The sequence below is a fragment of the Acanthochromis polyacanthus genome, chromosome 11, assembly GCF_021347895.1.
Source record: "Acanthochromis polyacanthus isolate Apoly-LR-REF ecotype Palm Island chromosome 11, KAUST_Apoly_ChrSc, whole genome shotgun sequence".
NCBI lineage: Eukaryota > Metazoa > Chordata > Actinopteri > Pomacentridae > Acanthochromis > Acanthochromis polyacanthus.
The window spans coordinates 23,507,264-23,534,957 of NC_067123.1; the positions used below are offsets into that span (position 1 = coordinate 23,507,264).

At 42.9% G+C, this 27,694-nt stretch overlaps 1 protein-coding gene across 5 annotated transcripts in view; it reads left to right on the forward strand.

The window, feature by feature from the left end:
- Positions 1–27,694, forward strand: part of trioa (trio Rho guanine nucleotide exchange factor a) — an 87,078-nt gene that overhangs the window by 55,150 nt on the left and 4,234 nt on the right. Inside the window, exons 13-61 of one of the 5 annotated variants that reach the window (XM_051955030.1) lie at positions 175–297; positions 903–1,094; positions 1,946–2,115; positions 4,143–4,317; positions 4,585–4,780; positions 5,428–5,594; positions 5,777–5,896; positions 6,024–6,215; positions 6,302–6,451; positions 6,545–6,659; positions 7,281–7,396; positions 7,891–8,013; positions 8,125–8,319; positions 8,976–9,094; positions 10,121–10,187; positions 10,275–10,384; positions 10,853–10,922; positions 11,090–11,179; positions 11,275–11,367; positions 11,450–11,561; positions 11,707–11,897; positions 12,508–12,609; positions 13,799–13,828; positions 15,204–15,346; positions 15,467–15,566; positions 15,683–15,926; positions 16,023–16,130; positions 16,551–16,744; positions 16,830–17,000; positions 19,824–19,919; positions 21,011–21,159; positions 21,263–21,329; positions 21,423–21,526; positions 21,617–21,686; positions 21,778–21,867; positions 21,962–22,054; positions 22,244–22,294; positions 22,383–22,460; positions 22,563–22,754; positions 22,938–23,118; positions 23,206–23,472; positions 23,597–24,057; positions 24,867–25,114; positions 26,067–26,205; positions 26,295–26,322; positions 26,453–26,615; positions 26,980–27,101; positions 27,204–27,282; positions 27,421–27,621. In XM_051955030.1, coding sequence (XP_051810990.1) covers positions 175–297; positions 903–1,094; positions 1,946–2,115; positions 4,143–4,317; positions 4,585–4,780; positions 5,428–5,594; positions 5,777–5,896; positions 6,024–6,215; positions 6,302–6,451; positions 6,545–6,659; positions 7,281–7,396; positions 7,891–8,013; positions 8,125–8,319; positions 8,976–9,094; positions 10,121–10,187; positions 10,275–10,384; positions 10,853–10,922; positions 11,090–11,179; positions 11,275–11,367; positions 11,450–11,561; positions 11,707–11,897; positions 12,508–12,609; positions 13,799–13,828; positions 15,204–15,346; positions 15,467–15,566; positions 15,683–15,926; positions 16,023–16,130; positions 16,551–16,744; positions 16,830–17,000; positions 19,824–19,919; positions 21,011–21,159; positions 21,263–21,329; positions 21,423–21,526; positions 21,617–21,686; positions 21,778–21,867; positions 21,962–22,054; positions 22,244–22,294; positions 22,383–22,460; positions 22,563–22,754; positions 22,938–23,118; positions 23,206–23,472; positions 23,597–24,057; positions 24,867–25,114; positions 26,067–26,205; positions 26,295–26,322; positions 26,453–26,615; positions 26,980–27,101; positions 27,204–27,282; positions 27,421–27,621 — 6,857 coding nt within the window. Of the gene's footprint in view, positions 1–174; positions 298–902; positions 1,095–1,945; positions 2,116–4,142; positions 4,318–4,584; positions 4,781–5,427; positions 5,595–5,776; positions 5,897–6,023; positions 6,216–6,301; positions 6,452–6,544; positions 6,660–7,280; positions 7,397–7,890; positions 8,014–8,124; positions 8,320–8,975; positions 9,095–10,120; positions 10,188–10,274; positions 10,385–10,852; positions 10,923–11,089; positions 11,180–11,274; positions 11,368–11,449; positions 11,562–11,706; positions 11,898–12,507; positions 12,610–13,798; positions 13,829–15,203; positions 15,347–15,466; positions 15,567–15,682; positions 15,927–16,022; positions 16,131–16,550; positions 16,745–16,829; positions 17,001–19,823; positions 19,920–21,010; positions 21,160–21,262; positions 21,330–21,422; positions 21,527–21,616; positions 21,687–21,777; positions 21,868–21,961; positions 22,055–22,243; positions 22,295–22,382; positions 22,461–22,562; positions 22,755–22,937; positions 23,119–23,205; positions 23,473–23,596; positions 24,058–24,866; positions 25,115–26,063; positions 26,206–26,294; positions 26,323–26,452; positions 26,616–26,979; positions 27,102–27,203; positions 27,283–27,420; positions 27,622–27,694 lie in introns of those variants that run through there. The other 4 variants (XM_051955029.1, XM_051955032.1, XM_051955031.1 and 1 more) reach the window with 4 other exon arrangements.

A 27,694-nucleotide genomic window follows, 5' to 3' on the forward strand; every position in this document is an offset into this window, starting at 1 on the left:
CAGCGCAGCGCCTCGTACAATACTAATCATCATTTCTGTCATTCCTCTGCTCTCACACACAGTTTTGATCATCGTCAACGCTTGTGGCACAACAGCCACCTCAGAGCGCCCCCTTGTGGTTGCTCGTTTCCCAGGGTCTGTCTCACTTTGTGGCTATGTGCTGTTTCTGCACAGGTTTTGGACTGGATAGAAAACCATGGCGAGGCCTTCCTCAGCAAACACACAGGTGTGGGAAAGTCCCTCCACCGAGCCCGAGCTCTGCAGAAACGACATGAGGACTTTGAGGAAGTGGCACAGGTAGCCATGTTTTACTGTGGTCAAATAACAGAGACTGAACGGTGGGATTTGATTTGATTTATGAATCTGAGCTACAAGAGAACAGCTAAAACATCTGCAATGTTTTCCATGTTATTAATTAATCTATGAAATAAGCCAATAATATATTTACTCCTACAATACTTTACTATATTATTTATTATGTGCATTTATGTGTTGCTGTATTGTTGCTCCAACCCTACCTCTTAACTATCAAATCTGAATTCTTCCTCCAGTGCTGAATACTCCTTCACCACTTATGAGCTTTAACCAGAGAATATTAATACCAGCCTTTTGACTTCCCACCTTAATATAGCCTTTTGTTTCTGTTTGTTGTTTCTGCATCTTCTTCTTTATCTCGCCCTCTCCCACTCTCTGTCTCTATTTCCTTTCAGTAGTTATCTCTGTGCAGCTCTGCTATCACTGACTCCATCGGTCTATACGTCCTCTGCATATCCTGTTTTTCATTCTGTCCCTGCCTCTACGCTCTCCTCTCTCTGCTCGCCTTCAGAATATGTTTTGCTCGCTTTACATTGCCCTCTTGAGCTAATCCTCCTCTCCCTGATTCTTCTTGTCCCTCGGTGTAGAATACGTACACCAATGCAGACAAGCTGCTGGAGGCGGCCGAGCAGCTGGCCCAGACGGGAGAGTGCGACCCAGAGGAGATCTACCAGGCCGCCCACCAGCTCGAAGACCGAATCCAAGACTTTGTTCGCCGCGTGGAGCAGCGCAAAGTCCTGCTGGACATGTCTGTCGCCTTCCACACGCACGTCAAAGAGGTGGGCAGGGAGGATGACGTAATGCTGAAGTGGATGGTGGGCTGTGTGTGGATGAGAGCTTTCACAGTGCTCTCTGAGCAAGAGGGAAATAATTAACAGATGAAATGGAGTACGTCTGTGTTTTGTATTTAGTTAAATTAGTCAGAGAAAGATGAACATTGTTCAAACTGAGGATGTTTCTCAGCAGGCAGTATTTTTTACACCAGTGTTCAAAAATTCTACAGTAACGTTGATGTCTTCAACTTCTCCTGGCTACTTTTCAAGCTTAAGAAAGTGTAGCTGGTGACAGGAGATTTTAGGGGAGAGCTGCAGCAGAGGAACTGTATTTTTTTGTTGTTGTTTGTTTTTCTTTGCCTTTTCCAGATTTCTTGCCTACTGCAGCTTTAACCCTTTGTGCACAACATGAGTCAGAAGTGGCCCATATTCAAAGGGAAATGGGTATCTCTTGACCCATGTTGTGCATCAGAGCCTTAAGGGAATAGTTGGGAGTAGAATTAGTATGAGGATCTTGTTGAAGTAAGGGTAAAAATTTATGTTAAGTTTGTATTATGTGCTATCTAAATGTTGATAAGAAGGCTTTGTAATTGTATTAACAACAGCAAATTTGTGTTACTTTGTATGCTATTGGATGGAGAAAGTATATGTTTATATATATATATACCAAGGCCAAAGTGAGAACCTAAATGGTGCAGTCCAGTGTGAGCGTTAAACCAGAAAGCATTTATGATGGGTTGTAATAATAATGGAGTGAGACTTCACACGAGCCACACGGCATTAGGACTCTGTGACGTAACTCAGCTGAATAAAGTTGCAGAAAACCTGACACCTCTCCTCCACGTCTCCTCCTGTAGCTGTGGACGTGGCTGGAGGAGCTCCAGAAGGAGCTTCTGGACGACGTTTATGCCGAGTCGGTGGAGGCCGTCCAGGATCTGATCAAGCGCTTTGGCCAACAGCAGCAGACCACGCTGCAGGTCACCGTCAATGTCATCAAGGAGGGAGAGGACCTCATCCAGCAGCTCAGGTAGAGATTCACATGCTTGACTATACCTGGACCCAAAGCTGAGCATGAGAGATGAGCTCAGTGATTCCTTTGTAGTGTTGAATGTGTTGTGACACAACTAAATACTTTAAACCTTTAATGAAACTCTCTCCAGAACTCTTTGACTCATCAAAGCCAATAAAATGATAGACCTGCAAAAAGAAACACGACGAGAAATGTCAATCCCCCTCTGAAAGGGATCTGAAAGTAGACGACATTTCGCTTCTGATGTGAAGCTAAAAGCGGTCTAATGCAGACTGCCAAACTAGCATCAGTAAATCCAGGTAACTACAGTATAAAGTATAATAAACAGATCTCAGCAGCCAATTCTTTAAATCACTTAAGCTACTCATGTGAGATAATAATGCACATAGTCTGCCCAAAACATGATACGGTAACTGTTTGAGAAACATAGAGACAATAAAATGTGTGAAGAAATCATTTTTATCTCGACTTACATAATGTCTTGCTGTCAGCAGAACTTTGGCACGGTAGTTTATTCAGGAATTAAAATTTGTATAGATGTGTAAACAGTGAAAAGAGCTAAATATATGCAATAAAAGAACCTGTGTGTCATTTTGACGACATTAATGAGGTGCATGAAAACCAAAAAAGAAAGCAGAGAGAATGGGAGGGTGTTGGAGAAGTGGACGCAGTTCACCCTCATTCTGCTGCTTTATTTTTATGCAGAGGATGTTCCAGTCCCTCTTCTTCTCCACCCCCTTTTTTTCTCTGTTTTATTTTTTTCTTCATCTTGATTGCGCTCTCCCTGGTGTATTGGCTCCGCTGTGAATTCTTACATAAGACTGCTTCTATAAACGCACGTCTAATTGTGTGACAATCTCCCCCGGGAGGCAACTGTAACTCCACACACCTTCTGCTGGTGTGTGCAAGATACTGAACTGTATGTGTGCACACGTGCGCTCATGAATGTGCATTTGAGCGTAGGGATCCATCTGTCACACCGATTAACCGACTTGAAGCCAGTCAGAGCCCACCTAACCTCTCCTGTCTTTGCTTACTCATATTTAGCCTCTCGTAAAGTCTCTGGTGTCGGCGTGTTCACCCATCATGTACGTGTGCATCCGTTAGATAAATGAATCGGCGTCTGTTTTGATGTCCCACTCATTTTTCACTGTTGACACCCTGCTCTCCATGTCATATGTACAATATGTGCATGTTAGATGTATTCAGGCCTTTGTTTGAAGATTTAAATGTCACCTTTTCTGATATCTATCAATAAGACTGTTTATGGAAGCATTTCTGTTACGTCTTTAGACATTTAGAATTAGTCTGGTTTGAATAATATTGTGGTCTCTGATTGGATTGCATAAAAATTGTTAAAAATATTTTGCCTCTTGAATATGTAATTATTGATCCTGTAGGTGATATTTTTTTTATTCTGCACACGTTTTTGTTTTGTTTATATTATAGTCCTACTTTAAAGAATGTGTAAGGGTCAAGTATGAACATTAATTCATTCATTTAATCCATGCAAGACAGCAGATAGTTAAGAAACATGTGGAGCTGCATGTATGTTCTCAGTCAGGGTTAAATGGCAAAAGACTTTTTTGTCCTCCAAGATGGAGGTTGTTGTTAAAGCACAAAACCTAAAGACACATTTAAACAAAATAACAAAAACAACATCTCAAATTATTTACAGCAGACACCAGTCAAGCCAAAACTATTGAATAATGAACCAGGTTAAAACTCATTTTAGAGAATTTAAAAGATCGCCAGTCTTGAATGTAGTCTTGAAATGTATATTTTTAAGGTGGTGTTCTGTGTGTGTTCTATACTGTATTTTCTTTCACAGTTCACACACTTAAATAGCAAGTATCACCATTTTTAAATCTTGTGGTTTGCCACTGCAGGCTGATGCTATGCAGCAGTTTTTAGAGCAGCTATGTCTGCTCGGCATCATGCCCGGCAGTGTCCTATAGCTGTTTGTTTTTTTTTAAGTGCACAGCACTTCTTCTCATACCTAATTGCTTAATTGTGTGTTCCAGGGACTCTGCCATCTCCAGCAACAAGACACCCCACAACAGCTCCATAAACCACATCGAGAGTGTCCTGCAGCAGCTGGATGAAGCTCAGGCGCAGATGGAGGAGCTGTTCCAGGAGAGGAAGATCAAACTGGAGCTCTTCCTGCAGCTGCGCATCTTTGAGCGAGACGCCATTGACGTGAGTCTGTGTGGAAGGAGAGATGTTTGTCTGTGTTTGTGGTATGCACAGTGTGTCTAAGTGTGTGAAAGTTTAATGTGAAAATCTTAATGTCATAAAGTGAATTTAGAAGAAAAAAATGAATTTAGACTATGTGAAATCAGCAGATATCCTCCACGTCCTTTCAAACACATCTCCTTGCAGCATAAACCTTCATGCAACATCCTCAGTGACTTCTCAGTAATACTTCTATAGGCAATCTCTAAAAAGAACTTTGTCCTTCTTCAGATCATCTCTGACCTGGAGTCATGGAATGAGGAGCTGACAGGTCAGATGAATGATTTTGACACAGAGGACCTGACGCTGGCTGAGCAGAGGCTGCAGCACCACGCTGACAAGGCCCTGACCATGAACAACCTCACCTTCGATGTCATCCACCAGGGACAGGAGCTGCTGCAGTACGTCAACGAAGTCCAGGCCTCTGGTGAGTCCTCTCCTCAGGCTCCATTTATACTAACGGCCCAACCACAGTATTTCTTGGCATCTTTGATCAACTTGACAGAATTGAAAAAAGACAAGCTGCACCAGCTCTTTTCCCCCAGAGTTTCATGACATTGTTTTCTGGCTTTAAGTGCTGCAGAGCATCAGTGAATTGATGTTTGACAATCGCCTGGTTGCCACATCAGACGCCAGTCATGATCCAGCTGAGGGTTAAAACAGGATAGTTTATGTTCACTGTTGCTGCTCAGATTTCTGTGTTGCTGCATTAGTTTAATATTGATACTGTGTAGGTGTCGCGGGTCAGATTCAGTCAGCGTTTGTGATGAGAGGCACCCACTCACTAACCATAATAACTCACCTGTGATCTCACATGCTAATAGGTGCTCTGTGAAATAGCACAAGGAATGGTTACATCACGACACGTGTACTGAACACACAGCAATTGGAGTTAAATGTGCTTTTCCAAAATTAATACAAATGTGACTGATTATTAAGGCTGTCACAGATAAAAGTATTTGAGGTTAACTGCAGCTCATGGCAGTTACAGAACGTTAGAAAGAACTGCAGCTAGCAGAGATTCAATCTGCGGTGTTTGTCCAGAGGTAATACAGCTGTGCGTCCTCGTTCCAGGTGTGGAGCTGCTGTGTGATCGGGACGTTGACATGGCCACACGGGTTCAGGACCTGCTGGAGTTCCTCCATGAAAAGCAACAAGAGCTCGACTTAGCAGCTGAGCAGCACCGCAGGCACCTGGAGCAGTGTGTCCAGCTGAGACACCTGCAGGCTGAAGTCAAGCAGGTAGGACTCAGTCCCATCACATACCTGCAACAAGGCGCCATCTGCAGGTGGAGACTTTGTGACTGCAGTAGAGCAGGATATCTTGTCTTAAGTTCTCAACAACAACAACAACAACAAAAAACACGCTGAAATAAAGTCTGAGGTTGTTGACATATGTTTGCGGCTTTCTTGTTGTTTTTCAGGTTCTGGGTTGGATTCGTAATGGCGAGTCGATGCTGAACGCTGGTCTAATTACAGCCAGCTCCCTACAGGAAGCCGAGCAGCTGCAGAGAGAGCACGAACAGTTTCAGCATGCCATTGAGGTGACAGTGTTTCATTATTCCATCATCCTATTTTGTTTTCTGTCCAAAGTCTCCTGTAAAATTTGACTTTAATTGCTCTTTTGATAATTTTACTCCCCTTCTTTCTCCACCTCCTCCATCCCTGCAGAAAACCCACCAGAGTGCCCTGCAGGTTCAGCAGAAGGCGGAGGCTCTGCTTCAGGCCAACCACTACGACATGGACCTGATCAGAGACTGTGCAGAGAGCGTGGCCTCCCACTGGCAGCAGCTCATGCTAAAGATGGAGGACCGATTAAAGCTGGTCAACGCCTCTGTGGCCTTCTACAAGACCTCTGAACAGGTACGACACTCGGACCAGTTTGACTGTTTCTGTGATACTCAACAATGCAACTCAGTGTGACTGAGTGAGTGTGTTTCTCTGTACAGGTGTGTAGTGTGTTGGAGAGCCTGGAGCAGGAGTATAAGAGGGAGGAGGACTGGTGTGGAGGAGCAGACAAACTGGGACCCAACTGTGAAACGGATCACGTCACCCCCATGATCAGTAAACACCTGGAGCAGAAGGAAGCATTTCTCAAGGTAACACACACACTAAAAAAATCTGATTACAAACTAACAAAATGTTCGATGCCACGTCTGATCTCACTGTGTGTGTGTTAATGTATCAACCAGGCTTGCACTCTGGCCCGAAGAAACGCTGACGTCTTCCTCAAGTACATGCACAGGAACAGTGTCAACATGCCTGGGATGCTGAGCCACGTGAAGGCACCAGAACAGCAGGTTAAAAGTGAGTATCAGGAAATACTTTGAACATTGTCTAAGCTGTATCATGTTGCGAGGGAGAGTATAAGAAAACTAGTTGCCAAGTAATCAAGAAGTTCAAACACTCAGAAAACTAGTTGGAATAAATAGCTCAAAGCAGTTTAATGGTTGCAACACCCAGTTTTTGACTCTTTTAGTGATAGTACTACAATCGCAAAGCTGACCAAATTAACCTAAACTCAGATGTTTCCACTGCATGGAGAAATTACTGTAATGATATATATGGTATGTGTGTTTTAGTTTAATTCCTACAAAATGATATAAACCACTCAAAAGTAACATCAGCACAACAATCCAAACTCTGAGACCTTGCCTTTAAAACTAAAAAATCACACCTAGTTTAAATTTTACTGCCATCTCCATCAAAGTAGTTTCCTTACACAGTGACACACCGCTCCTGCAACACTCCCTGGAATATTCCCTGGAAGTCCCGATATGTAAATGTGTTATTACGCTGATGGAGAAACTACAAAAACGCTCTTTAACAAATCAGGATTTTTGAATGCAGGAACAGGAGGCAGTACTGATTAAATCTGTTGAATGTCTAAGAACTGAAAGCCTGTTTGTTTGTGTTTCTGTTGTGTAGACATCCTCAATGAGCTATTACAGAGAGAGAACCGTGTTCTCCACTTCTGGACCATGAGGAAGCGACGGCTGGATCAGTGTCAGCAGTATGTGGTGTTTGAACGCAGCGCCAAGCAGGTACGTGAAATATAAAGGCACAGTTCAGATTAGAGGGACGAACGCATTTTATTGAGAAGACGGGAGAAATGTGTGTAGCTGTAGCAATGCAGCAACACACATCAACTCAATATTTGCACTACCGTTCCCAGACAATTTCATTTTTTCCATGAAAATTCACATTTTTATTCATGCGCTAACGTAATTGCACAAGCATTCAATTAGCCTTTCAACACCATTAGCTAACACAATGTAGCATTGGAACACAGAGTGATGGTTGCTGGAAATGTTCTTCCTTACCCCCATGGAGATATTCCATTAAAAATCATCCGTTTCCAGCTAGAATAATCATTTACCACATTAACAATTCCTACACTGTATTTCTGATTAATTTAATGTTATCGTCATTGAAAAAAAAAAATTTTTCTTTCAAAAATAAAGACATCTTTAGGTGACCCAAAACTTTTAAACAATAGTGTACCTGTGATCTGACAATATTTTCTGTGTGTTTAAAGGCTCTCGAGTGGATTCATGACACCGGAGAGTTTTACCTGTCCACACATACATCCACCGGCTCGAGTATCCATCACACACAGGAACTGCTGAAGGAGCACGAGGACTTCCACATCACAGCCAAGGTTGACCTCTGAACACACACACACACACACACACACACACACACACACACACAAAAAAACACACATTAGTGTCTGCATGAAAGCCAGACTCACCCTATTCCTCTTCTTTAGCAAACCAAGGAGCGTGTGAAGCTGCTGATCCAGCTGGCTGATGGCTTCTGCGAGAAAGGACACAGTCACGCCGGGGAGATCAAAAAATGGGTGACCGCTGTGGACAAGCGCTACCGAGACTTCTCCCTGCGCATGGACAAGTACCGCTGCAGTCTGGAGAAAGCCCTGGGCATCTCCTCGGACTCGAACAAGGCAGTGAGTGGTCATGTGTTTCTGAAGCGACTCACGGAAGAAGAAACTCAGCTAATCCACCTTCTCACTGGCTGTGTTTTTATTTTTTGTGTTAGAAATCGTTGATGGAAACAGCTAAAGCTTCAGTTTTGCAAAGACATTTTTATGGTTATGAGTTGTTGTTTTTTTTAAAGTTAATGCACATAATTGAAGATGGAAACACCATTTTCCAGTGAGTTCTGACATACCAGACATTGAACTCACATGACTGTTTCTGCTTCGTATGCTGTCTTCATCTTTAGACAGCATGAAACATACAAGCTGATAATAAAGAATAACTACAACTTTCCTCAAGACATTTTTCTCTTGCAGATGGCCAAAATTTTTTTGTTTCTTTTTCTTTGAGGTTATTAAGCGATTTGCAAACAACAAATTACCGGCTTCTTTCCAGCTTCTGCTACTCTGTTTGCTGCAGCCATGAGTAACGTAGTGTCTACCACCACCTTCTGACCACATGACAAAGCCTAGTTTGTTTGAAAGCACTTCATAAAAACAATCTATTTGGGTGACCTTTTGAAATTGTAATTCAGTTTTGCTTTACAATTATATGCAAACATGTCCAGATTCTTGATCTGTCTCCTTAAACCTCTAATCTTTTGCGTTGCTTCTTTGTGTGTCAGAGTAAGGATCTCCAGCTGGACATCATCCCAGCCACAGCTCCAGGGTCAGAGGTCAAGCTGAGGGATGCTGCTGCCCATGAGCTGAATGAGGAGAAACGAAAGTCGGCACGCAGAAAGGAGTACGTCACCACTTCCTGTTTGCATCACCTTTCATATAAAAACAGAGTATTGGCTCAAAACGTTTCATGCATGAAGGACAACATCTTTACAGAACATCTCAGCTGTTAAAGAATTGCTAGTTCTCAGTGCACCAATTAGCCGAGTGGTTTGTGAATGCCGTCAGCAGTGAGTCTCTGGCTCCATTCCCAACCGAACCCTCGCTGTATGTCATTTGCTCTCTTTTCCTACTTTTCCTGTCTCTCTCTCTCTACTCTCTCACTGCATAAGGAAAAAAAAAACTTTAATAAAAAAATTGGTAGTTCAGAGCAATTTAGCAAATTACAAAACTGCTCTAGGTTGTGCCAAATTAAACTGTTTAACATTTAGCAGCTAAAAGCTCCACTTTTGAACAGTCTGTGCTTTGCCTACAAACCAAGAAAATAGTAGCCAGTCAGCATTTTCTTTTTTTTTTTCCTCCTGCTGGAAAAAAACGTTTTATTGCCCCAAAGCACAAGTAAGTAAATGATTGGCTCAGTGCCTAAAATACGCAGCAGAGAAGTGTAGTATTTACTAAGATGGTCTGCTAAAAGAAGGTCGCCCTCCAACGTCCTTTTCAACACTGAAGCCCTACTTTTCTCAGTAGCTGTAAGTGGTTCTGAATAGGACAGGTCATTGCAAATGTACATACATAATGGTTTTGTGTGATTTAAACTTCGTCATCTCCGTATCAGCTTCTTCGTTGGTGCCGCAGACACAACAGTCAGGCTTCACCAGAGAACAAATGACTCTACATGCAGAACAGAGGAAAAGCAGACTGCGTCATTTTATACGAGCAGCACAAATCATGAGCATGATTTCAGTCATTCATGGCCACTTTATGGCCAAGTTTTATGGCCCATAACTCTTTCATTATTCATCAGTGTAAATGGATGACGCCGACAGGCTGAAAGGGAGCTGCTGGCGTGCTGATTTATCATTGTGTGAAGGAGGACAGTGTGACAATTGCTAATTTGTGCATGTGTATGTGTGTTTTTGCGTGCGTCCAGATTCATCATGGCAGAGCTGATTCAGACCGAAAAAGCCTACGTACGAGACCTGAGGGAGTGCATGGATGTAAGTTCAGCTCGACAGCCCTTCACTGTTAACCCGATCCAGAATTTTTGGCTGGCTCTGTTTTAAAATCCCCTTTTGTCCGTGCAGACATACCTGTGGGAGATGACCAGCGGAGTGGAGGAGATTCCTCCAGGAATCATCAATAAGGAGCACATCATCTTTGGAAACATGCAGGACCTCTATGAATTCCACCATAAGTAAGAAACTCCTCTCTATTTATGTAGACTTTGATTTTAAGTGAGGCTTGAATGTGAGTATCATGGGGTCGGATTAAAAGTGGAAAAAAATCACTACAGACTTGGATAAGTGACAGGTACATCAATTTTGTCTTGGTAAAAGAATGGACTTAATAGTCTCGATAACACTGTAGGAATTTAAATTGATGTACTTTGTTTTTAACCTTGACAATTCTGATGTTAAGATTTATTGTTATATTGAGTAATTTTGTATCTTGTTGGTGCTGTTTTTTAATGGCTGACACGCGGCCTTTGAGTAGGCGCCAGATGATCATCAGCCAAACTAATCCTAATCCTCTGGTTGGCATAGTTCTTGTGTGTATATATGGAAGTTTTGCAGTGTTGCTACCTGATGAAGATACTTAAAATAACAGCTGTAGACTTTTTTTGCTGTTTGTCAAATTTTAATCTCTTGCCTTGTTTTGTCAGCATCTTTCTCAAAGAGTTGGAAAAATATGAGCAGCTACCGGAGGATGTTGGGCATTGTTTTGTCACATGGGTATGTATGATGTGTGTCCTTGGACCTCATTAACAATATCATGTACTGCATCTCTGAAGATTTAGGTTCATAAATCTTTACAGTTTACAGAGTTACCCTCTGGCTTTAAGACAGAAGGTTTATAAACCTTTTGCTGTCATTACTGAACTGTTTCTCTTCTTTTTAAGGCTGACAAGTTCCAGATGTATGTGAACTACTGTAAGAACAAACCTGACTCCACCCAGCTCATTTTAGAACACGCTGGGAACTACTTTGATGTGAGTTACACTGTCAGTCATTAAAGTGAAGCTGGTTAGTCCATGTCTGTTGCCTACAGTTACATCACTGTGCTTTTCTGTGTGTTTAATGACAGGAAATTCAACAGCGGCACCGACTGGCCAACTCCATCTCGTCCTATTTGATCAAGCCAGTGCAGAGAATCACCAAGTATCAGCTGCTGCTGAAGGTGAAACATAATACCAAATATTAGTGCAGCATTCACTGTCTCCATGGTTCCTGTTATCATGCTTCTTTGTGTGTCTGTTTAGGAACTGCTGACGTGCTGTGAAGAAGGTAAAGGAGAGATCAAGGACGGCCTGGAGGTGATGCTCAGTGTTCCCAAGAAGGCCAACGATGCCATGCACCTCTCAATGCTGGAAGGTGATCCACGCACACGACTTTTTATTTTGTTGTGATTTTGGAGCAACCTCACCTTTTGTTGAATTACATCAAAATGTTCATGCATGTAATCAGGCAGTGGGTTTTTGAAACTAATTCCATGGTGATACCTCGTCCTTTCCTCCAGGTTTCGATGAAAATATCGAGTCACAAGGCGAGCTGATTCTTCAGGAGTCATTCCAGGTCTGGGATCCAAAGACTCTGATCCGGAAAGGTCGAGAACGCCACCTCTTCCTCTTTGAGATGTCCCTCGTCTTCAGCAAGGAGGTCAAGGACTCCAATGGCAGGAGCAAATACATCTACAAGAGCAAACTCCTTGTAAGTAGATTATTGCATGAAATGTGCACTTACCTTTAGTGAACCTCAGCAACAATGTATTTGAAGATGCAATCATCCATCCATCCATCATCTATACACAACTTAATCCTCATGAGGGTCATGGTGGGGCTGGAGTCTGTCCCAGGTGACTTAGGGTGAAGGCAGAGGACACCCTCTATCACAGGGTTACATACAGAGACAAACAATCACACTTACATTTACACCTACAGACAATTTAGAATCTTCGGATACCAAAATTAATATCCAGATACCGCCGTAGCGAACGGAAATTCGGGATATTCAGGTCCAGCCCTAGGACACACACTGGGGATCTTCTCGCTGCAAGGCAAAAGTGCCAACCACCAAATCACTGTGCAGCCCTAAGAGTCAATCAGAATTGGCATTTTTAATATTTCTTGATGCTTCACATCTTTGTATATCCGATTGCAGATACTTAAATCAACACTTGGGACAGTCTCTCAAGAGATGACAGTTAGTTGTTGAATGGGCCATTATACCACAGTGAATATCTGAACCTTTTTAAAGACTACCTGACTCACCTGTGACACTTATGATGACATATTCTCATATTAGTATTCTTTCTTCCCAGACGTCGGAGTTGGGGGTGACAGAGCACGTTGAGGGAGACCCCTGTAAGTTTGCTTTATGGGTGGGTCGCACCCCAACCTCTGACAACAAGATTGTGCTCAAGGTAAAACACACTTTTGCTTTTCTACTTCTACAATCTCGTTTAAGGGTTGGACCGATATTGGTTTTCAAACACAGCATCCGGCGACTAAATGTCTAGCAGTGAATATTCAATAATTTCCAAAAAAAATGTACTTAAGGATTTTATAATCCAACAAACTTCCATGTCCATGTTGCTAAAACTGTTACATCAATAAAGAGAAGAAGCTAATGATGTCCAAATGTATCTGAAAACATCATCATCAGTCCAACCCAGTTTTCTTTTCTGTCTTCATATTCAAACCTCTCCTACTTTTCTTCTATTCACACCTTTCCTTTGCTCTCTGGTGTCTTGTTTGATTGCATGAGCAGCTTCAACGTGGCTGTGAAGCTTCCTTTAGTCACTCTTCCTGTCTCCTTCATTTCTTCCTTCTTCTCCTCGGTCTTCTGTCTGTCTCTCTCTGCCAGCCTCCGTCCTGTGGTTAGATTCTGCTTTGTTCCATCTGTTAACAAACACAGGCACATCTGTATATCTGGGGCTGTGTTTTCTGTGGATGTTTGTATCTCTGATTCTCTATGTGGGCTGACATGCTTCCACCAACGCTGGTGACACTGATTCAGCTCCTGAGTGCCCACAATCCCCCATGCTGGCTCTGTGCCACTTTATGAAGATGACGAGTAGCCATATTTCTCTACCAGGAAAAATAGGATTGTTTTTTTTTTTTTAAAGATTTGACAGCCTCTGTAGAAATAGAATATATCAATTTATTTCAAAGCCCATTTTCGAGCTCCCTTTTCAGATATATTGTGTGTGTGTTTTTTTGTTGAATTCTGCCAGAGATGGATTAAAATTTGTGTCAGCCGTTGGAACAGCATGAAGCCAAAACCTTCACACATTCAGTACTGAGCGTTACAACTCTATAATACATGTTGAATGTCAAACTAACCACTGAAAAGCAGTCATGTGATATGTACATTGTAAATTACGTGTCTGTCATTGCTAACTACACATATACACACACACACACACATTTAGATAACATCCATTGCAATCTGCTACACATTTAATTGACTTTCATTACACTGTTGAGGCAAATTATCAGTGTTGTGCATTTCTATCATGTCAAACCATTTTGTCAGCATTTAAAAATTGTCCTGTACATCTTCTAAAACCAAACCAGTGAAATTCTCTATTTTATATTTTAAATTCAAAGCTAAGTCAGGGATCCAAACATGGAGCGATGGTGAGTACAAACTATCCCACAACACAGCCCTCAACCATTTCCCACAAGTCTGAAACGGAAAGTCTGAGCACTTCTCATCACTCCTCCTCAAGAACAAAAGCTTAAGAACACTCTAAATGGGAATCATTCAGACGTGTGATTCATAGCAGAAACTGTCTGTAACCCAGTGTCAAATCTGTGGGGTTAAAAGGTTGTAAAATATTCAATGGCAAAGGCAGTTGTTCCCAAACAGCAGTATATGTAACCCAGGGTAAGCCTGCTTCAGTCAATGTTGATTATTATGTGTACAGACGTCAACTTATTTGGGAGGAAAAAAAGTAATAATACCATTTTATGAGATCTTAATATTCAGGTTAGCTAAAGGTAATGAATGATTAGTTTCAATAGTTACCTTAAATTAGGAGATAAAGTAATAAATATGCTAACATTTAGGCTAGCTTATGGATAAATGTTTCAACCACTTACTGTTGAAGTGAACCTTACATTACATTCAGCATGAGTAAGTCTCACTAATCTGATCTGACACAATGAAGTTTTGTATTTATGGACATTTCAGATAGTAATAGATGTGAAATTGTAGGGTAAAGTGAATAGAAACAGGTGGCCCTTAGTGATGTATTTGAGCCAATACTGGTGCTGAAATGCAGAGAAACTCTTTCCCTAATTGCTTTTTACAACTCCAACTGCCAGTCAGATTTGTACAATGTTGAAAGTGGTCCAGAAATAACAGGTCCAATACAGTAAGATTGATGCTGCGACTTTAATGGAAGAGTGAGCAGGATGCTTATTCAGACATGAAGTCGTAACGATCTGCACTGTCAGATTAGTTAAAAGGAATGCGTGTCGGAAAAGGACTTAAAAGTAAAGTTAATTTATAAAGAGCTGAAATAGCTAAAAAATAGTGGATAAATGGTTAGAACATTTAAAACAAGAATAATAAGCTGATAGTTGTAAACAGCCTAAAGGCTGAAATAGACAAAAGTAGTACAAACACAAACTTTGCCAAAATCTAGACATTGTCAGTCCTCTTCCATGAAAATGCAATCTGTAATATTGTAGCTTAATATGTTAGGAGACATTCACTTTAACATGCACCTCAGAAAAACACACATTGAAGATAGTCAGTGGTTTTTCATTTGGAAGGGCTCAGACAGTACATTTGACATATAAGGTTGGGGAACCACTGCTTTGGGGGCTTTACAGCCTGTGCATAATACAATTTGAAGGGAAAATGCCTGAAAGTCTTAATAAGCGATGAGGGTGAATTCAGACTTGTGTGAAACAGAGTGAAACAAGAATTCCAAAAGAACATCACTATATGGCAACTCCTAAGTTTTGTCTTCTTGAATTCCCTCCTTTATTGGCCACCAAACAGGCGTCCAGCATCGAAAACAAGCAAGACTGGATCAAGCACATCAGGGAGGTGATCCAGGAGCGCACCATTCACCTGAGAGGAGCACTCAAGGAGCCCATACATATTCCCAAAGCAACTACCGCCAAGCACCACAAGGGACGAAGGTAGATGTTACGACTGTAACTCAAGAGGGAACCAACAGAAACATATTGATGCAGAACACACGTTTTAACAGAATTAGAATCTACATACGTACAGTTATTGATCCTATGTGCTTCTGTTAGGGATGGAGAGGACCTGGACAGTCAGGGTGAAGGCAGCAGCCAGCCAGACACCATCTCTCTGGCCTCCCGCACCTCTCAGAACACACTGGACAGCGACAAGGTGAGAACACCCACACACTCCCTCAGAAATGATGCCCTGCCTGCATCACTGCATCTTCTATCTGGGACAAATGTCAGGTGGAAACCAGGTCTCAGTCGTGGTCTTGTCCTCCTCAGCTCTCTGGTGGCTGCGAGCTGACTGTGGTCATACACGACTTCATGGCCAGCAACAGCAACGAGCTGACGGTGCGGCGTGGCCAGACGGTGGAGGTTCTGGAGCGTTGTCACGACAAACCCGACTGGTGCCTGGTCAGGACCACAGACCGCTCTCCTGCCCAGGAGGGTCTGGTGCCCTGCTCCATGCTCTGCATCGCCCATTCCAGGTCCTCCATGGAGATGGAGGGCATCTTCAACCACAAAGGTACAGAGTGTGGTGTATTTGTGCCACATTTGAGGAGCAACTTACTTTGTGCAAGTCTGCATCACAAATTTTAAAACGTCACCCTGTCTTTCACAGACACTCTGTCAGTGTGCAGCAACGACTCCATCATGCCAGGATCATCCGCTACGCTGCAGCCTGGTCACGGCCTCGGCTCCCACACCTCACCAGGGCCTAAAAGACCAGGTAGGGGCATCTTTGGAAATCCTGTTAAAATTCTCACAACTCCATCAGTTAAAAAATGTGGAAGGAGATCAGAAGAGTGTGTGAGAAAGTACTTTATGTCACATTAAGAAACCAAGTGATGGTAGAAGTGTACTCAGAACTGTTAATTTATTTTTAATGCCCTGTTAATTGCAGGGCATTAAAAAAGCATTAATAGTCATTAAATTGATTTGGGAAAAATTAAGGCCTTAAATGGCATTAAAAATCAATACTTTTGATTCTCAGTGGCATTAAAAATTCTTTATGCAGAAATATTTCAAGAAAAATATTTGAAAATAATAATATAAATTTATAGACTGTGATTCATCAGGTATGTGCATCTGTGTGGTTTTATCCGTTTCGGCATCAAGCTGAGTTCGATGTGTTTGGTGCATCTCCTAGGTAACACATTACGAAAGTGGCTCACCAGCCCGGTGCGTCGGCTAAGCAGCGGAAAGGCGGACGGCCATGTAAAGAAGCTTGCCCACAAACACAAGAAGAGCCGTGAGGTGAGGAAGAGCGGAGAGATGACGATGGGATCACAGAAAGACTCAGATGACAGTGCTGCTACTCCTCAGGATGAAACTTTGGAGGAGGTGGGCGGACAGAATACTGTTATTCTCTCTGTTGTCCACATTTACGGTGAGGTAACCTCTGCGTTCTCATCCTCCTGTGTTGCAGAGGGTTCGTAATGAGGGCCTGTCGAGCGGTACCTTGTCCAAGTCCAGTTCTTCGGGCATGCAGAGCTGTGGAGAGGAGGAGGGCGAGGAGGGTGCTGACTCAGTACCTCTGCCTCCACCTATGGCCATCCAGCAACACAGCCTGCTGCAGCCAGACTCACAGGATGACAAGGTGAGGAGAGTTGGAGCGCTAGAGCAGGGGCAGAAGAGAGGTCAGACAGAAGGGGGGGTAGATTGGCAAAGATGGTCAACAGGAGAAGCAGGACACAAACTGTATTCACCTTTGATTCTTAACATTTTCTGGTACTTTTTTTAAAATCTCAATACAGTTAAATTGCCAGATTTTTATAGTTTTCTGAACATTTGGCAGCTTTTCCTCTGAGATGAACAGTATTTCATCTAACACTGTATTCTTCCCAAGAATTTGCTTCTAAGAAATTTTTGAAGCTCCATCCATGATCTCCTGTATTCTGTCTGATTATGCTGGATCATTTCAATTAATATTAAGCGTAGTCATTGTTGATCAGCCCTATCGCAAGTCATCCCAGAGGAATTAAAACAAACCTCTGTTTAGAGAGTTTTTTTACTCCTAGTCTTTTAAATGTATGCACTCTTGACATGTATAGTTGCTCCCGTCTAAAATAGATGTGTACTAAAGAAAAAGGTTACACGTGTGTACTTTTTCTTTTGCATGTTTTTCATAGAAAGTCACATTATTAGAAAATAGACCTGCTTAATGGAACACACTAGTCACGTGAAACGTGCAAAAAGTCAACAGAATTGAGGCTTTCCAGCTGTTATATCTAATATTTAGGTCAAATCACACAAATATAGAACCACATTTGGTCCATTACTTAGAACTGAAGTTATTTTTTATATATCTGAGCAGGGCAACAACTGTCCTATCCAGCAATTACACGGGTTCTTTTTCTTCACATTGCTGTTACAGTTTTTGGTTTTCCAGGTTGCACCTTCGCTCATTTCAGCCCCTTTTTTTTCCCCAAAAAGGACATTTCCTGACAGTTTAAGTGCCTCTTTAGTTTCAGTTATGCATAACATATTATCTTGGCATGTTACATCATGTTCTCTCTCTTCTGAAGCAGAAAACAGTGAAAAGTTTCAGGCAACCCAGGTTAATAAAGAGACTAAAGCGGAGACTCCTCTGACACTAATTTCTGTTTCTCTTTTGTTTTGTTTCCTGGTTGTACCGTTTGCTGTTTGCCATGCTGTAGCATTACCTTGATTTATGTCCTGTCTTTGCTTTGTCTCAGTTTCCATACCTTTCCATCTGAAATGTCCCGCTCTTCCCCATCTGTCTTTTCCCTCGCTCAGTTCTTCAATTCTTTCTTTTTACCCCCCTACTCTTGAACTTTCTACAGCCTGTTCTTTGGTTTCTACAACAATTTCTAGACTGAAAGAACATGAAACTAGCGGCTTTTTTAGGCTTTCTTCTTTTTAAAATACACCTTTCTCTGTCCCCTACAAGTCACTCTTTTGTATTTTTATGATTTCTTAAACATTCCTAAATTTCTTTAGTGCAGATTTTTTCCTTCCTTTTTTTTCCAGTTGTACTTGTTTTGACTTCTGCCCTGTTACTTCAACACACCGCTGGAACTGAGAATCTCCTGGCAGATGAGCGAGGGCATTAGGGCGAAATGTAGATAGAGAGGGCGCATGTAGCTCTTAACTGTAAATGGAGGGTAAAGTGGACTTTTTTTCCTCAGTGTTAGTGCAGATAAGAGGGCTTTAATACCTTATTTGCGCCAGCTTCTGCACATTTTGAGAAAATTTTGAGCTTTGTAATGCCTTGAGCTTGTTAGATTACCACAGGACTGCAGCTTTTTTCTGCATGTTTATCACACATAGGTTGGAATGAGAGTGGCGGCCAAGTGAGGTTTAAAAGAAACAAATAATAATACACATAAAACAAGGAAAGAGGTAAGGATTCCCTGTAAGCTCCTAAATATGACCCCACATTGAGGTGAAAATGATGAAGACCCCGTGTTCCCATCATCCCTCTCACCACTTCCTTCGTCACCTGCCCCTGCCCGCTCGTCCTCATCTCCTTTTACCCTCTGTGCGTTAACCTCATTACCCATGCGAGTAATTGGCATCTCTAAATGCTGGCGAGGCCAGAAGGGCACACAGCCTCACCCAGAAAACCTAATTGGGGAAAGTCTTGAAGCACAGCACAGCAAGGGTGAGAGTCTCCTGAATATATATACATGCATACATATACCTCTGTCATTCTCGCTGTTAGCATCCTTTCTTTACTCCAAAGGCCGCTCATCATCATCATCATCATCTCTGAGAAAGCAACAGAAACATACTCCATTGAAATCACCTTTTTCAGTCTTCTCCTCATCACTATTTTAAAACATTTCAGTTTTTCCACATCTCTATTTCATTCGCTCAACATTCAGCCCCATGTTTTTACCTTTTCAGTGACATTTTTAAAAATAATTTCATATACTTATTTTAAACTGTTTTTAAAAACCTTGAGCTATTAACCCTGCAGTACTGGGGTTTCACTAATAAATGAATCTCTACAGATTACAACATTGAACATTTAACAGACATTTTCACAAAGTCATTGCTTGCACCAGTAACTAGAAAAAAACATTCACTTGTAGTAAAACTAACAAAGACATGAGACTATCAAAAGCTAGTCTTGTAATTCGTCTTAGTCAAAACTCCAGCATGACCTTTACCCATAAAATATTCAGCTTTTTCTTTGCCATCCATTATTGGACGATTACAACCAAATTTAGGTTTGCACAGAAAACAGATGGGCGTATTTCTGAAGATTCTAATTGAAGTTTACAGAGCTTGTATGCGTTTTGATTACTTTAAACACAGCTATTGTTTCTGTAGGAGAGTTGTCTTAACATCAGCCAGAGAACAGAGTTAGCAGAGAAGACTGTTTAAAAGCATTGACTATCATCGTCTCATGCTTGTTTATTCTACCTCCTCTCATCTCTCCATTTTTGCCCAGACATCTTCTCGTCTGTCAGTCCGTCCATCCAGTTCAGAGACGCCCAGTGCCGCTGAGTTGGTCAGCGCCATCGAGGAGCTCGTCAAAAGCAAGATGGTAGGATACAAACACTCCAACTTAGTGCCAATTCATACTGTCTGCATTTACGCAAGCGTTTTAGAAACATATTTTACCTGTAGCATGAACACCGATCAGCCACAACATTAAACACCGGGGAATCAAACTTGTTCCACTGCATCCTGTTGATGCTTGATCAGAATGGGGACTTGGTAGTTTGGAGGTCTTGGGTGACCGTCACAGTCCTCAAGGTGTTTCTGATAGTTTGATGTGTTTGCGATGTGGTTGGGGTGCATTTTCCTGCAGGGGTAGCAGGCCAGTGACATTTGGGATTTCCATTTTGCATGAGGGAGTGTGCTTGTTCTGGGACGATGTTTATGTTGGTGTCTAAGTCTTATCAACACGGATGCCAAAATCCAAGGTTTTCCAGCAGAACACCACATAGGACGAATATGATCAAGGTTATTCACTTCACCATTGAGTGGTTTTAATGTTGTGGCTGATCGTGTATATTATAGTACAAATGCAACTGTGAGTGTCCCTGAAACCTTGAAATGACCTTAATTTTGATACATTGAATGCAACACAAAGCTGTATATGATGGTGGGTTCATGTCAGTTAAAGTTCTGTCAGTAAATGTAAACTGCAAAAAGAGGCCCCCGCACACTGTCCAACTTGCAATATATCCTTTATTGTGACGTTTCGGTGCTAGACCTTCATCAGACAAGCATTTTTTAGTTCATGAGAAGCCATCTTAAATAGGGAGTGGCTGTTCCTCCACAGCCAATCCCATTCACACTTGCAAACAAATATCATTAGCTATTTCATACAAAAAACACAGAACAATTAATTACAAACAAGCATACAAGTCTGTTCTGGCTAAGCCTCTTTTTGCAACTTTATGGTCTTTTTTCCTCTACGCACCTGTTTTTGATAGATGTGCGAAGTGTTTACCTTGTATAGTAAATGTAAACTAACTTTGCAGCACTACATCACACATGAAAAATACATTTTATAAAAACATTTTTTGGTCACATTTTTTTGACATTTGTTGTCCTGCCACTACTCTCCTGAAACAGAGAAGCTGTTGACAAACATGACTTGAGCTGTTTTTTGATGCCCTGCTGCAGGCTCTGGAGGACAGACCCAGTTCTCTGTCTGTAGAACAGGGAGACAGCAGCTCTCCCTCCTTCAACCCGTCTGACAACTCCCTCCTGTCCTCCTCCTCCCCCATCGAGGAGATGGACGAACGCAGGACCAGCATTCTTAAGAGAAGACAGTATGTCTGCTACCATCACACACATACAAACTACACACGTTTTATGTCTGTAAGGTAGTTCTAATTTTAAATCTGCCATCTGTGCTTTTCTTCTTTGTTCTAGTTACATTCTGCTGGAGTGGGTGGAGACAGAGCGAAATTATGTCAGAGACCTCGGCCTGGTGGTGGAGGTGAGTTAGTGCTTCATCTACGTTTCTGTGCTGAACTCTGTAGACGCCTTGCTGTGAGTCCTTGCTCACATATCTGTGTGTCTCCATCATAAGGGCTACATGAGCAGAATGAAGGAGGAGGGTGTCCCTGATGACATGAAGGGAAAAGACAAAATCGTGTTTGGCAACATCCATCAAATCTTCGACTGGCACAAAGAGTATGAGGCACACACACACACATACAGAGAGTTCTAAGAATCAGCGGTGCAGTAGCTTACTTCTTCCTCTGTCGTTTTTTTCTTGCTCAGCTTCTTCCTCAGGGAGTTGGAGAAGTGTTTGGAGGACCCCGACAGACTGGGACCGCTCTTTCTCAAACAGGTTTGTCTGCAATGAATTTAACTTCTGTTTTTTTTGTACTTGCTTGTACACATTTGATGAAATTGTAATTGCATGTGCTTTTCGTAACCAGGAACGGAGACTAAACATGTACGTAGTGTACTGTCAAAACAAGCCCAAGTCGGAGCACATTGTCTCGGAGTACATCAACACCTACTTTGAGGTATGAGCCCATGATTGTGAAGATTATACCCTATGAGATGAATTGGTTGCTATAAACTGCCGCTATCAGCCTCTAAATCTGTTTGATGTTGTAGGACCTGAAGCAGCGGCTGGGACACAGGCTGCAGATCACAGACCTGCTCATCAGACCAGTCTCAAGGATCATGAAGTACCATTTGCTGCTAAAGGTTAGTCTGGTATAATACAGCAGAGGGCGCCAGAGCTCCAGCTGCTGCTCATTTGCCACTTTTCACGTCCTCATATTTGACACCTGCCATCTATAAATGTACATCTCTGCTCCACATGATCTACCATGATGTTAAAAATGTAAACTGTTCAGTTTGTACTTTCTTACATGTCTTGTTTTTGTGTTTTAGGAATTCCTGAAACATTCTAAAAAGGCTGGGCTTGAGTCTATGGATTTGGAGGTATGATAAGAGATCTTAAAGCTCCTCTTTAATCAAAGGAAACATCTTCAGGAGCCCCATCAAACCTTTTCCTCTCTGCCTCTTACAGAAAGCAGTGGAGGTTTTGTGCATTGTGGCAAAGAGGTGTAACGACATGATGAATGTTGGCCGGCTTCAGGGATTTGATGTAAGAAAGTTGTGATTGAAGATACTGCCCCAACAAATACAGTTCGCTCATCAAAGCACATATTAACGACTCATCTCCTGACATGCCCATCTCCCTCTCCAGGGGAAAATTGTGGCTCAGGGCCGCCTTTTGCTGCAGGACACATTCATGGTGTCCGATCCAGAGGGCAGCCTGCTGGGCCGGATGAAGGACAGGAGAGTCTTCCTGTTTGAGCAGCTTGTCATCTTCAGTGAGCCACTGGACAAGAAGAAAGGTATCTCCCTGCCAGGCTTCCTCTACAAGAACAGCATCAAGGTATGATATGAAGGTTAAACAGTGTACACTAATTATTTTTCCACCTGAAGTACACTATGAGTGAAAGCCAGTGGAAGTTAAGATATATGATTAAGCCACCAAACCATCAGTTAAAGGGCAAACTGCTTTTCCTTTGTGATGAACTTCAGCGTGTGAACTTGTTTATTTTTTTTTGCATTCCAGGTGAGCTGTTTGGGTCTGGAGGACAATGTGGAAGGTGATCCCTGTAAGTTCATCCTCACCTCTCGGTCGACCAACGGCACCGTGGAATCCTTCGTTCTTCATTCGTCACACCCAGGGGTGCGTGAGGTCTGGACCCTTCAGATCAGCCAGATACTCGAGAGCCAACGCAACTTCCTCAATGGTAGGCTAATAATGATGCACGCAGAAGGTTATATAGATGAACTGTTTTGTACATAGCCACCTTTGTCCCTTTTGCACCTTATCACAGCTCTGACCTCACCAATAGAGTATCAGAGGAACCATGTAGAGGCGAGCAGTGGGCCGTGTGTGCCCAGCATGGGAGCTCCAAGTGGAGGCAGCAGTGGTTCCAGTGTGGCCCCTGGAGTAGGAGGTGGAAGCTCTCAGGGTAGCTCCATCCCTGCAGGACCTCAGGGTGGCTCTCGTCGGCCCTCAAGGATCCCACAACCTTCCCGTCTGCCCCAACCCCTACGCCACCATGCTGGGGCCGACCCCGACGGCCCCAACAAGATGTCAGGTATGGAACCCAAATCTGTATTTGTGAAATCTGTTTTGTATGCCACAATGAAAGGTGTGAGTTTTACTCGATTGTGATCCAGGTTCGTCCCCTCGTCCTGTCCCTCCTCCCCTGCTCCCTCTAGGGGGTAGCCCACAGGGCAAGCGCCCTGTCCACATCCCAGAGGACCAAGCACAGACCCCCACTCCTGCCAGCGCTGTAGCCCCTATTCCCCGTGCCACGGTTGGGCCTCTGCCCTCCACACCCAGTTCCAAACCACGGCCAGGAGCTGTGTCCCCCATGAGCTCCCCCATGTCCACTCCCGCTTTTGGCAAGGACACCCTCCCTCCTCCCCCTCCCAGCCCAGGCCAAAAGTCTGGATCTGGATTCTGGAGCTCCATGCCGGGCTCTCCAGCCAGCCGGCCTGGCTCATTCACCTTCCCAGGGGAAGCAGGAGAGTCTCCGGTTCGTCAGAGCTCAAACCAGATCCAAACTGGCTCTGGGAGCCAAACCCACAGACACTCCACGCACAGCAAGGAGGCCGACCGCATGAGTACGTGCTCATCGGCCAGTGAGCAGTCCATCCAGTCCACCCAGAGCAACGGGGTAAGACTACTACCTACTGCCCAGAGCTGATCCGACTAACACCGAGGCAGAGGGAAGCCTGGTCTATCCTGTCTGCCTGTTGTCTCCTGTCCTGCTGCAGCCAGAGCTACTAATCTGTCCTTTACTATGCATCTCTGACAACTTTCACTGCTCTTCAACATCATCCTTTATAGCTTTAGACAAATTCTGAAGACAATCTCTAGCAAAGGTGTCTACTGGCTCAGAACCTCTCTAGTGGAACTTTTTCACCTCTTCAGTGGTTGCTTTTTAAGGCTCTCTCTAGATTTCTGAACTCTAACAAAGCTTATACTAACACCTGACTTCCTCTTGGCCGTCCTTCACCACCTGCTGTCTTCATGGTGTGTTTGATGAAATGCACTTTTCTTGCCACTAACCTCTGACGTTTGTGGTTCACCTACAAACGTACTGAACAGAGATTTCCTCATTCAACCTAACGTTCCTCCTCTCGTCTTTGCCTGGAGCTGCAGAGCAAAGACGAGTGAAGTGGATATCTTCATGTTATTCCTGCCTTTCTTCATCCAGTTGCCTTTTTCCAAGAAGCAAATGATGAACCAGTGCTGCGTCTTTCTTGCACATGAATCTAATCTTTTTACAAAGCCCGTTTCCAATGGTTAGCCTAGTTTACTTTATTGTTTACTTTTCTCATCAAAAGCAGTTTGGTTGTAATTCTCTTGAGATTTCATCCCAAAGTTTAAACGGTTAATTTTAAAAATCATTTGCATTTAACTTCCTTGAATCATGTGAGTTTGCACTGACGGTTTTCCTCATGCCTCCTCCTCTTGGTGCAGAGTGAAAGTAGCAGCAGCAGTAGCGTATCCACCATGTTGGTGACCCAGGACTACATGGCTGTGAAGGAGGATGAGATCAGCGTCATTCAGGGTGAGGTCGTCCAGATTTTGGCCAGCAACCAGCAAAACATGTTCCTGGTGTTCAGGGCTGCCACCGAGCAGGGCCCCGCCGCCGAGGGCTGGATCCCCGGATTCGTGCTGGGACACACCTCGACCATTGTCCCCGACTGCCCCGAGGGATCCATCAAGTAAGACGTGGACAAAGATTAAGTGTTCTTTTGCAGTTCATGTGGTTTTTAGAAAAGAGGTGCAGCTGTCTTATACTGCAGGCTACTGAGCTGTAGGGAACTACACAGATTCTTTGAGAGGCAGGAGGTCAGGGTTATTATAACAGTGAAGTCCTGTACATTAATGCATGTTAAATAATAATTTAGTGATAAAGTAAACTGTATTGTAGTCACAGGGGCCATCTATGCCAGTCCAGCAGTGAGCCGGCTGTGATCTATTGACCTATTAAATCAAGACCCACATACCAGGAAATTCTGTACGTCCAAATACGATACCACTGGGGCAAGAGCTTTCATTCTGTAGCGCAAATAGAAGTCTATCAAGGTAAACAATCACTTAATATTAGAGAATATAGAATATCAAACATGTTGCTGCAATCACTGTTCCTATAAATGTTAGTAAAGTTCCTGTAGTCAGCTGTAACGGACTAGTCATTTTGGGGGTTTACTTCGACTACTTAACTGTAAAGATGACTAAGTCCGGTTCATCCTTGTGAAGTCTTTTGTAGCAGCATTTGATAAATTATGGTCACACAAGACGATATGTGAATCGGGAAAATCTGCCAAAGCTGGGAGGTGAAGTAGGAATAATGTTACACTCATCGTTGATTTAGACAAATGCATAAGTAGATGAGGAAACATCCAGCTCACATGACTGCTGGTGCAGACAGATGGCAGTAGCCTATTTCCCAGTGTGAGTGAAGTTAGTTAAGGAATCATTAATTGTTTAAATTTCTCAGTGAATCCTCTGAAATTGGAATTTCAGAACCAGTTCCAGAGACACAACCACAGTGTCACGGCTAAAAGTTTGTCTTTAATTTGTAATTTTTCTGCTGTCTCTGTAATTGAGACGCTAATCTGCATGTTTAACAAGACACAGACCTTACAGGTGGTATTTGTGTTGTTCCAGTAGGAAGTCTTCATCCTGGCACACGTCTCTGCGCATCCGGAAGAAGTCTGAGAAAAAGGAGAAGGAGGCAAAGAAAGAGACCAAGCTGGAAAATGGTTACAGGAAGTCCAGAGATGGCCTGGCCAATAAAGTTTCTGTAAAGGTGCATTTCAGTTCACTTCAAGAAACTATAGCGATGCTTTGAAGTCCCGTCACTTTTAACAGCTGACTTTTGTTTGTCTTTCTTTGCAGCTTCTAAATCCAAACTACATCTATGATGGTAAGTTTTATATTTGTCTTTATTTGTAGACTAAAGCAAATCAATATTGTGAATGAGCAATAATTAATTCAGTTACATCTGAATAATAAAGCGTTTATTCCAACACATTCTCACCTGTCTGTCCTTTCAGTTCCTCCAGAGTTCCTCGTACCTCTGAGTGATGTAACGTGTGACAACGGAGAGAGCGTCACCCTCAGGTGTAAGGTTTGTGGCCGACCCCGGGCTACCGTCACCTGGAAGGGACCCAACCAGAGCAACCTCAGCAACAACGGACACTTCAGCATCGCCTACAGGTAAGAAAACAGTCTGGATGTCATCGTCTGATCTTTCACTCCAAGTTCAAAGTTTGAAATATAATAAATAAAGCATTTTGCCTCTGACATTCAAAATAAACACATTGGAATTGTTGGAATTAGTTTAGCTGACAGTCCAATAAGCACATTAATGCTTCACTATAACGACCTACAGCTCCATCAAACCATTGCTCTGTTTGATGATTTAGAAAGAGTTTTACATCTGCTCTGTTTCCAATCTGACACTGAGAAGTAGCAAAAACTTTGCAAGCCTCCAGGAGATTTAATTCAGCTTGTGGTGGCATCAGTGAGTAAGTTTAATGTTCAAAGCAGACGTAGACTAACTTGTGTGTTTTTGTTTCAGCGATACGGGTGAAGCAACGCTGCGGATAATCGGCGTGGCCTCTGAGGATGATGGCGTTTACACTTGTGTTGCAACCAACGAGTTGGGCAGTGTAACGTCATCAGCTAGCCTCAGGGTGTTGGGTAAGATAACAGAGATCAAAATGTACAGGATCACTGCCTCCATTGGTGTTATCTGACAGGTGTGTTTGACAGAATGTCGACTTGTGTTATTATTTGTCTCAGCTGTGTCTGCTGATGGGGTCAGAGTGAGCTGGAAGGACAACTTTGAGTCTCACTACGCTGAAGTGGTTGAACTGGGAAGGTAACAGACTCGCCTAAATATCTCCACAGTTAAAGCACAAAACATGTCGGTGAATTAAAACAATTTCAGATCATCACTCTGACAATAATCCACAACATCTGTGCAAAGCGTACTGACTGACCCGTTTCTTTTCATCAGGGGTCGTTTCTCTGTTGTCAAGCGTTGCGACCACCAGGGCACCAAACGTACGGTGGCGGTCAAACAGGTAAACAAGAAGCTGATGAGGAGAGACCGGGTGACTCAGGAACTCAATCTGCTCCAGAGACTCCAACACCCACACATAGTCAGCCTGATAGACACGTACGAAACCCCCAGCAGCTACGCCCTAGTCCTGGAGATGTACGTACACAACCAAAAACAGACACAAGCAATTTAGACGGCTGAAGCTTCCATTTCTAATTTTTGCTTTGTG